This window comes from Mobula hypostoma, chromosome 8 (assembly GCF_963921235.1).
Source record: "Mobula hypostoma chromosome 8, sMobHyp1.1, whole genome shotgun sequence".
NCBI lineage: Eukaryota > Metazoa > Chordata > Chondrichthyes > Myliobatiformes > Myliobatidae > Mobula > Mobula hypostoma.
Window position 1 is genome coordinate 140312734 of NC_086104.1, and position 11349 is coordinate 140324082.

Consider the following 11349-nt stretch of genomic DNA (forward strand, 5'->3'; position numbering starts at 1 on the left):
TTGCCAAAAGCCATGAGTAAAGGTGCAGTGGCTCAAAAAGGAGGCGTCCATCATTAGGGATCCCCATCACCCAGGATATGCCCTATTCTCATTTCTACTATCAGGAAGGAGGTACAAAATCCTGAAAGCATACACTTAACAATGCAGGAATAGCTTTTTCCAACCTATCATCTGATTTCTGAATGGACATTGAACCTGTGACCACCACCTCACTACTTTTTTAAAAATTCCAATATTTTTGTACTACATATTTAACAATAGATAAGCATACTTCGTGTAATTGACAGTTAAAAAATTATGGATTGCATTGTACTGCTGCCACAAAGTTAACAAATTTCACGACATATGCCAGTGATATTAAACGATTCTGATTCTGAAAGCCCCAGCACAAACAGATTGGCTGCCTATAACATGAACAAAGCACTTGCACAACAGGGAAGACCGAGGGAATATTGGACCTTATTTCAAGGGGGTTGGAACGTTAAAAAAAGAGAATTTTTATTACCAACATTACAAGGCATCTGCGAGATGGCATCTATGTCATTGTGAACTGCTTTGATCTGTCAGTTTATGGGAAGATATTATTTCATCAGATGTAATCTGATGAAGTCGCTAGGAATGATCTCAGGCATGGAGTTGTCCTAAGATGCAAGGTTAAACAGGTTGGGATTTCTCTCATTGGAGAAGGAGAAGCCCGTACTGAAACTTGTCAGATTCTTAGCGAGTGAGAGAGTGTAAATGCTAGAATGATTTTTTTTCTCAAAGAATACGCAGAAGCAAAGGCAAGGACTCAGAATAAGGTGGCAGTCTATTCTTTTCAAAGGCTGTGAGCCTTTGTAACTCCTTACTACAGAGAATCCATGTGCACATTTAAAGCTGAGAGGATGCTCATGGTCTTGTGCTGCTGGAGCCCATTCACTTCAAGGTTCACATGCTGTGTGTTTCGAGATGTTCTTCTGCACACCATTGCTGTAACCCATGTTTTTTTAAGTTACCGTTGCCTTCCCATCAGCTTGAACCAGTCTGGCCAATCCCCTCTGACCTTTCTCAATAACAGTGTGTTTTTGCCCACGGAACTTCCGCTTACTGGATTTTTTTCTTTTGTTTTTCACACCATTCTCTACAAGCTCGAGAGCAGGGGTCCCCAGAACTCATGCCTAATGGTATTGCTCCATCATAAAAAAGGTTAGGAAAATCCCAGCAGATCAGCAGTTTGAGATATTCAAACCACCCTGTCTATCACCAACAATCATTTCACAGTCAAAGTCACTCAGATCACATTTCTCCCCCCATTCTGATGTTTGGTCAGAACAACTGAACCTCTTGACCTTGTCTGCATGCTTTTATGCATCGAGTTGCTGCCACGTGATTGGCTGATTAGATATTTGCATTAATGAGCAGGTGCACAGGTGTACCTGATAAAGTGGCTACTGAGTGTAGATTTCAAATCACTAAGGTAATGGAGGGTTATAGAAAGAAACGGCAGGAAAATTGACTCGAGAAAATTCTGATCCAACTTAATGATACAGAAGACTTAAGGGGCTTAAACGCCCACACCTTATGGAACCATCCCTAATCAGATATCCCCCACCCTCTCCATATGGTGCTCTGCGCTGGAGAGAACTGGCAGGAGTTAACCAATAGTACCAATGAAAGACAGAAAATAAAATGCGGAAAGGAAGTAGCTTCATTGCTAAGTTCTTCTTTTAATTATTGAACCAACTTGGAATGAGATCAACAGATACGATGTTACAATAGCCTGTGAAATTCTTGCAAAGAGATCACAGGTATTTAAATAGATTTGACACATATTCATGACGCAACATTAGAAAAATACACCTGAAATTTATCTGCATTTCTATGTGCTGATATTGCACAGGGTTACAAAACAAAAGCACAAATTATCTTGTTAGCAGACAGGCAGCACCAGAGCAATCTTTAACCAACCCTTGCAGCTTTTGAGACAACACAAGGCGCGACTATATCCACCTGGATTGAAACTAAACACTGCAAAAGTGGGTGCCTGAAACTGACAGCTTTCCTGCCAGTGGGTAGCAAACAGGACAGGGGAAGGGTACCATTTTATGCCTGCCTTTCTTTCTTTACTCTCAAGCAATGCTTGAGAAGCGTGGATTAGACAGAACGATGAGCGGTGAGTGGAGCATTAAAACAAAATACTGTCCACAAACAGGCCAAGGATACTTGGGCCTGTTTAACACAACTCCCCCCCCCACCCCCGGGCCAGGTTTTGTTTCCCATGAATGACCGAATGCTGACTCGAATGCTTCCACACCCAGTGCCAGGCCTCAGCTCAGTGCCTGCACTCCACCGCCACCTTGCGATCCAGTCGCAAAGTGGGAACCCCAGGGCCACACTGTGACCTTGCCTAAGCAAACCACAGCAATGGTCACAAAGGAAGGAACCCCAAGAAGATATTAAACAAATCACCAAACAACTTAAGAATTGCTTCTGCTAGCTGGGCACACAAATACTGACCTCAGCTGGGTTGAGTGGAATTGGTGCAAGTGTGATATTGTGAGGCTGGGAAAGGCCTTTGCTCAGCCTTGGGTCAAAATTCAATAGCATGTTGCTGGGATTGTGCCTCCCTAATACATTTAACTGTAGAACAGAACACATGACAGCATTGTCTCAAAACTGATGCACGCTGTCAGCCACTCAATGAGGACCCATCTCCCCAGGGAAACACTTTATTCTTCTTTATGCCCTCGAAGATGTCAGCTTCAGAGGCTACACAGGACCATGGTAGGCCGGGAAAGGTACGGCCAGGGAATAATGCAGAACAATCAATGGTTCTTTATTGAAGTTCTGGTAGCATAGGCCTGTTGTGTAACTTTAATGTTGTAAGTCCCATGCTGTCCCCTGACCAACGCTTGCCAGCAGGAACAAACTCAACTGGAATACAGCATACACTTGCTGCCAGTGAAATGCTCTCAATTTACACAAACCAAACCAATATCAGAGCATGAAATACCCCAATAACCCCAACCCACATTTCCCCTAGCAGCATGGTAACATTAACTGAAAAGTTAAAAAAAATACCCACAGGTTTATATATATATATATATATATATTTATAGACATATATTATTTACATACTTAACGAAAGCCTGGACTAACTGTGTGAAGCTACAGTCTAGATGGTAAAGCAACCTGAAACTGAGTTCCAGCATCCAGGGTCAGCCCACCCCTGAAACACTGAGTGGTGCAGCAATGAACCTTTGGGAATTTCCTCCACACCCATCACTGGGGACACTGATCCAACCTGCTTGTTACCGGGTCACAAACTGTCCCACCTATCCTCTGAAACGTTTCAATCCCTGACCCACAGATGCACTGGGTCCCCTTGTAGTGAATTCTCTGCAAGTGTTATCTGTGTTGACCAATCAATAATCACTCCCCTGGCTCCTACACTACAACAGTCGCCACAGTATACAGCCTCTGACCAAACACTCCCAAAGGTGAGATACGTGTTACAGGGATGAAACCCTTACTTTTGTGAATATTTTCATTTCATAACTGTGGGCACTGGTTTGCTTCTCAGAGGGACTTCATGTGAGATTCCTCCTAGCGGAGTCCTCCCACAGCAGAAGGCATCACACCGTGCTGAATCCTAATCAATCCGAGTCAGGGTATGGCAGGTCACTGGACAAAGTGGTGGCTTCAGATGCCTTTTGTTTTCCTGCAATCCAATGGAGTAATCAGTGCTCCCTAATCAACGATGCCTCTGAGGCTCAATAATACTTGGGAACGTTCCTTGAAGGGAGCATTCCACAGCATTGAAAATCTATGTCAGGTGGCTAAGAAGGCATGTATTTCAAAAGTACATATGGATAATAAGCACTAGTGTTAAGACACTCCAAAGCACCCCCACATAGGGCTGCAATGAGTCTTCAGAGCTGCACAACAATCTCCAAATTGCATGTTGTGCAAGTCCAAGTCCTACTGTATCACAGTTTGCATCAGGGCTAAAGCTCCAACATCTGTGCAGGTGTGTGTGTGTGTGTGTCTGTGTGTGTGTGTGTGTGTGTGTGTGTGTGTGTGTGTGTGTGTGTGTGTGTCTCACTCTCTCTCTCTCTTCCGACACCACTTATGTCATTTTCTGAAGATTAACTTTACATGGAGAACAGCCCTCTCCAAACATCACTCTGTCATGTCCATCTTGATAAGTATCGGCCTCGCTCTCCAAATCTCTCAGCCAACAAGGCATTAAGAAGGGAGGTCCCAAAGGGCAGAACTTGGGAGATGTTTTCAGTCTGCCGCAAATCAGCTGGTCCAAGAGACCCTGCCCAATGGCTAACTGGTGACAGGCAAGATTCTGGTAAAAGAGATGAGAAAGGACACGAGGCGAATAAACGTAGCAGTGCAGCAGCCTTGCCACAGTGATTCCCCACCTTCTGGAATCTTACCCAGCTTCCTAGGGATGCTAGAATGGCATAGAAAAAGCAGTAAAGGTATTACATGTACGCCTGGAGGGTGAGTCAACATCAGCAGGATCAAGCCACTAGGCCCAGAGCCTGATGTGCCTATCAATAAGATCATGGGTGATCTAACATAGGCGTAAACACTCCTATTGTTCTGCTTTCCCCCTCTGCCCCTCCACTCCATTGTGATTCAAATGATTATCAACCGAAAACTGACAACAGCCAATGTGAAGCACGAGAAGGAAGTTAAATGCTCTGCAGAGAGAGCTGAATGGATTAGAGTGCAGGCGGATGAGCATATTCAGCATGAAGTTGTGATGGGTGAGGCAAACCGACAGCAGACCCAATGCCCACAGTCTCACTTCTGACTGACTCAGCACTCATTCATACCACTGGCGAGGGGGTGCAGAGGAAAGCAGCCAGAACGATGGAAAGCATTTAAGCTCCGAGGAACGATGAGACAAAGCTTAAAACAGACTGTAGTGATGACTGAACAAGGACCTCACTGAGGTCAATCAAGATTCATGTGGATGAATTCTGATCAAGGCAAACACATGAATTAATAAAAGACAGATCCACAGAAAAATCCAGATATACCTTTTTTCTCAGAGGGGGAGGTGGAGAGTAGATAAAATCTTAAAACTGCCATGATAGTGTAGCAGTTAGTGCAACACTATTAAAGTTCACGGTGTTGAAATTCAGAGATTAATTCCAAAGTCCTCTGTATTACCTGTAAATCCTCCCAATGGAATGTGGGGGGTTTCTCCGGGTGCTCCAGTTTCCTCCCACAATCCAAAGATGTAGCAGTTAGTAGGTTAATTGATCATTGTAAACTGTCCTGTGGTGAGGCTAGGGTTAATTCAGGGTGGTGGGGGGCAGGGTTGTTGGGTATCACAGCTCAAAAAACCGGAAGGGTCTATTCCACGCTCTGTCTCTAAATAAGTAAGCTGAATGTTCAGGGGTTTCAAAATGAAGAAATAAAGGCAGATTCTGCCAACCTGAAACAATATAAAGTACTGAAAATAGTCAATATACCAGATGGCACCTGTGGAAAAATAACCAGAGTAACACCGAGGGGTGGGCAGAGCACAGAAAATGTCCATGACAGCACAATGAGTGAGAAGCTGAATAAGTTGCTCAGTGATGATCAGACCACTATTGCAGATTCCCTACCCTGACAGTATACGGTGGATCTTTGGACTTCACAGTGGATGCAACAATTTCAGATAACCAGCCCTTCCAGTTCGCTTGAAGTAGCCAGCACTTCTGTGATTCTGTTTTATATTTCCAGTATTTGCAGTGTTGCCTTCCAGTGTTTTCTAACTAACAGATACAAAACCATGTCCTCAACCACCACCTTCTGCATTCACCCTTTGTTATATTTCCTCAGACAAGGCCCATCACATATCGCCACTGGCCCCACCAATATTGATGCCGTTCAGTTTCTCTGCAACCTCACCCTGTCACTTTCCTAGCAGTGCCAGCATTTATTTGCAGGTTGAGAGGTGGGTTAATAGTGAGGTGAAGTTCCAGGCTGTCTGAACAGACCTGTTGGGCTGAATGGCCTACAGTTATCCATGAGGTTTTCTCATATTAATGTGTCACTTTGCTACATCCAATGAGCATGTACGCCTTGCAACACATCCCGCCTGATTAAGTGCCCCAACCCTCTGCTCAACAGAAGGAAAACGGGTCACAGCGTCCAAGCAGCTTCCCAACACACTCCCCAAAACGGCTTTGGTAGCACAGACAAGAATGACTCGGATGAAGAGCAGATTTGTGACGACTCCTGACAAAGATATCAAACTGAAAACAGGTAAAAACTCTGCTCCCATCCCAATCAAAACCTCAAAAATGCTTTTTTTTGTTTCTCAGGTGTGTGTGTGTGTGTGTGAGAGAGTGTGTGTATAAAGTGGATGGTTGAGGAGGGAGTGGAAGGGAGGTAGCGTGACACCACGCACCAGTCCTCTTTGTTGGGGACACATAAACAACAGACAGGAAGAGCTCCTACAGCTACAGATGACAGTGCGGCTCTCTATATGCTATACCGTTGACTCTGGATCCTCATCTCGCCTCCGACAGCTCTCCTTCTCCCTGCACTGGTCCCACAGGTACCCAGTGAAGGTTGGGCTGATGGGCAGGTAGCTGAACAGTCTGTATTTCTTGAGATATTTCATGCCAAAGGGCAAGTTGTAGGTGTCTCTGCTGTCCAAGCACTTGGCCCCAGACACTCCAATCTTCCACTTGCGAAGACCCCTCTCCTCAGTGGTTCCTGCAACAAAAAAAAACACAGGATAGAGATCAGTTGGAAGAAACTACATTTTTATAGCACCTTGAGCTTTGGAGTACTTCAGAATTTATTTCACATTATTGTGTGACATGAGGTACGTACAACAAGCTCCAGAAAACCACATATTGGACCTGTATTCACTGGAATTCAGAAGAATGAGGGGTGACCTCTTTGAAACCCAACAAACAGTGAAAGGCCTTGATAGAGTGGATGTGGAGAGGATGTTTCCTCTGGTGGGAGAGTCTACGACCAGAGGACATAGCCTCAGAACAGAGGGGTATCCTTTTAGAATGGAGATGAGGAGGGATTTCTTTAGGCAGAGAGTGGTGAATCTCTGTAATTCTTAGCCACAAGCAGCTGTGGTGGCCAAGTCTTTATGTATATTTAAGGCAGAGGTTGATAGATTCTTAACTGGTCAGGGCATGAAGGTTTACGGGGAGAAGGCATGAGACCGGCACTGAGAGGAAAATAGGATCAGCCATGACAAAATGGCAGAGCAGACTTTTTGGGCCAAATGGCCTAATTCTGCTCCTATATCTCATGGCCTTATAGATAACCTGCTCTTTAGTGATATTGAGTGATAACTTCATCAGGACACCTCTTAAAACACACTATGACATCGGATACGTCCACAATCAGGTAAGATCTTGATAGCTCAACCAGATTAAGGGACCTCTGAAAGTCTAGTACTTACTCAGTGGTGAAATCAGTGACAGGCAAACATTTTTTTCCCCCCAAATCTTATCAGCAGGGCGTGAACCTTATCACCTTCAGAGTTCAGGTTGAAAGTACAACCACTGGCTAATGTGCACAGTTTCCCCACCCCTCCTGAGTCAGTTTCATGGAATAAGAACAAGAAGGGCCTTTCTCCTTGTCCAAAGGTCCTTCCACTAAACCACTGACAGTGGAAAGGGTGAGTAGTTTCAAATTCCTGGGTGTCAACAACTCTGAAGATCTATCCTGGGCCCAATGTATTGATGCAATTATGAGTAAGGCAGACGAGTGGCTATACCTAATTAAGAGTTTGAGAGCATGTACTGGATTCTTGGAGTGTCACTGTAACTCCACTTTCACCTTTTGGTCCATAATCCTTGTAAACTGCAGTTCTACTGTAGATGTGAGGTGATTTGGTATAGCACCAAAGACTCTAGCAAATTTCTACAGATATACCCTGGAGAACCTTCTGACTGGTTGCATCACTGTCTAGTATGGAAGGGCCACTGCACAGGATCAGAAAAAGCTGCAGAAGGTTGTAAACTCAGCCAGCCCCGTCACGGGCACTAGCCTCCCCAGTATCCAGGATATCGTCAAAGGCAATGCCTCAAAAGGCCACATTATCATTAAGGACTCCATCACCCAGGACATGCCCTCTTTTTATTACTATGATCAGAGAGAAGGTACAGGAGCCTGAAGACGTACACTCAATGTTTTAGGAACAGCTTCTTCCCCTCTGCCATCAGATTTCTTAAGACAATTAACCCATGAACACCACCTCACTATTTCTGTTCTCCTTGTTTAATTTTTAATATACATTTCTTTTTGTAATGTATTGCATTTTCTATGTATTGTACTGTACTGCTGCCGCAGAACAACAAATTTCACGACGTATGTCAGTGATATTAAACCTGATTCTGACTTGTAGCCATGAGTGGCGACATGCACACGCACACATACACCCACAAGAGGGGAGAAAAGCAAACTGAGGGAAGCAACTAGGATCCTAACAATCCCAAAGATGCAACAAACACCAAATGCAATTACATCCGTACAGTGAGATAAACACAAAGCTTAACGAAGAGCTCCATGTAACCTGTCCACAACTCAATCTACTCAAGCACTTCATGATAATGCAGTGTGAGAAAACCGGATTCACTCGTAACCTGTGGTGTTGTGTGCACGCTCTCCCCATAACAAAGGAGCTTTTCCTGGGTGCTCTGGTAACATTCATGTCAGTTGGTAGGTTGACTGGCTGCTGTAATTTATCAGTGGAAAGGGATTCAGGGAAGAATCAACCAAAATGATAGAGAAGAGGTTACAGGGAAACAAGCAGGGGATGAGATTACACGAAGAGCTGGCACAGACTTAGAGACATAGAGCACAGAAACAGGCCCTTCAGCCCATCTTGTCCACGCTGAACTATTATTCTGGATAGTCCCATTGACCTGCACTTGAATCATAGCCTTCCATACCCCTCCCTTCCATGTACCCATCCAAATTTCTCTTAAATGATGAAATTGAACCTGCATCCACCACTTCTGTTGGCAGCTCATTCCACACTCTTACCACCATCTGAGTGAAGTTGTTCCACCTTATGTTCCCTTTCAACATTTCACCTTTCACCCTTAACCAATGACCTCTTGCTCTAGTCTCACCCAACCTCCGTGGAAGAAGCCTATCTATACCCCTCATAACTTTGTGCACCTCCATCCAATCCCAAATCTCCCCTCATTCTCCTACACTCTAGGGAATACTCACCCTTTCCCTATAACTCAAGATTTGATACATCATAAGGTTAATATGAATATATGATAGTAATCTTCTCTTGGGAGACATCCCTCTCCAGTCCCATCTTGCAAAGATTTTGTCCAGTTCCTTTCAACGTGCTGGCACTACAGTACTTGCTCTATTAGGAAATCAACTCCCAGAGGGTGGAGATCCAGGCAAAAATGGAATTAAACTCTCTGAACTGATTGGGCTCAACAGTAACAGAGCATTTAATATCCTTAGCAACGTTAAGCCTCCCACAGCTACTTCCCAGGGAAACTTTGTCGCAAGCAACATAAGGTGCTCTTTAAAACCTGGAGACAAGAGATCAGATGCCAGAATCTAGACCAAACTAGGAAGTGCAGGATGAATACTGTAGGTCAAGAACTGGATTCAGTGGGAAGAAAAGTACAAGCCAGGGATGCAGGGTCTTAACCCAAAACATCAGATGCTGCTCAACCCACTGAGTTCCTCCTACTATTTGTTTCTTTGCTCCTTATTTAAATAAATCCAGTGAATCTTTAGCTAATCAAACAGGTAGGTTTTGAGAAGCGTGTCAAGGGTAGAGTGACAAACAGGGCCCACAGGAAGGACATGGAAAAGGTTGGCATTAGAGAAGGAGGAAAATCAGATAACAAGGAGAAGCATCACATCCATGGTACATCAAGGGGCTTTTGAGGGGTACTTAGCAACATAGCACAATTTTCATCCCTGCACCGACTGCCAGCCATCCCGTGCTCAGCTATTGTAAAACAGAGACTGTGGATACTCCATGCAATAAATTGCATCATCTCATTTTATACTGGCCAAGGTGTGGCGGGTGGGGGGTGCTGTGTCACACTGTGGTTGTCTATCCAGCCAGGAGGAGAGCGCAAGGTCATCTAATGTGTGCTTAACCAAATCAAACCCACCTGGGATGGTGTTATCCAGGATGAATGCAACACAGCCGCCCACAAACATGGCAGTAGTCAGCAACACGTTCAGGACTTGATCAATTTCAGCGATACCTGCGAGGAAATCCCAAAGTAACCAATACTGTCCAATAGTACAGAGACAAGAGGGAGAGACAGACAGAGAGGTGGGGGTGGGGGTAGGGGGGGGAGAAGAAGAGAGAGAGAGAGAGAGAGAGATTACACTGACAAATTATTTACAAAAGGGACTGCCTCACTTCAAGCCTCTTTTCTGTTTTCGTACAAATTCAACAGTGGTATGGTCATTAACAAAATTAATCTAGCACTGTTTTCCAATGAGACTTAAGAGTAGTGAATACATCCTCTCATAATTAGGATTTAAAAGGAACCCAAGGGGGCAACTTCTTTACCAGAGGGTGCTGCACATATGGTACGAGCTGCCAGAGAAAGTAGAGGCAGGTACAGCAACAGAACTTAATAGAAATTTGCTTATGCACACGGATAGGAAAGGTTTAGAGCAGGGTCTCCCAATCTGAGATCCACAGACCTCTCGGTTAATGGTTGGGAGGGGGTCTATGGATTAAAAAAGGTTGGGAACCCCTGATCGAGAGGAATACAGACAAAACACAAGTAAAAGGAACTAGATTAGATAAGCATCTCGGTCAGCATGGATGAATTAGAAACCATAGAAAAAACTACAGCACAAAAACAGGCCTTTTGGCCCTTCTTGGCTGTGCCAAACCATTTTCTGCCTGGTCCCACTGACCTGCAATAGAAACCACAGAAAAGACTACAATTGGGGTGAAGGTTTTATTTTCATGCTGTATTGCTCCAAAACTTTATGACCCAGGTTACATAGAAGCATTGTATCTAATGACTGTAGGCATCCCACATGCACATGTTCATGTATCCTGGGCACAGTCCCACGGTAGCGGTCTGCTGTCATAGTCCTATGATTCTACGCGCACTGGGTGTTATAAGCGATCTGTCCTCATTAAAAAGGACAATTTATTTAGAGAGCCCACACTGCCAATTCCACCAACGTCCTTGGTTGTCACTGAGCACTCTTGCCCTCTCAGATACATGCACCCTCTCCACCCACAAGATCAGAGAAATCGTGCACTGAACCATCCACTAATGGATTTGCTTGCTGCATGTCCGGAACAGTTAAAGAACAGCACACGTCTCCCAAACTACTGTTTGGCCACCTCTGAATCAGCGA

General features: G+C 44.5%; 1 protein-coding gene across 1 annotated transcript in view; it reads right to left on the minus strand.

Moving 5' to 3' along the window:
- Positions 1–1694: 1694 nt before the first annotated feature.
- slc23a2 (solute carrier family 23 member 2) overlaps positions 1695–11349 on the minus strand; it is a 129031-nt gene continuing 119376 nt past the window's right edge. Inside the window, exons 15-16 of the mRNA XM_063056974.1 lie at positions 10128–10223; positions 1695–6714 (exon numbers count right to left, since the gene is read on the minus strand). Of these exons, the coding sequence (XP_062913044.1) occupies positions 6485–6714; positions 10128–10223 (326 nt within the window). The 3' untranslated portion in view covers positions 1695–6484. The remainder of the gene's footprint in view (positions 6715–10127; positions 10224–11349) is intronic.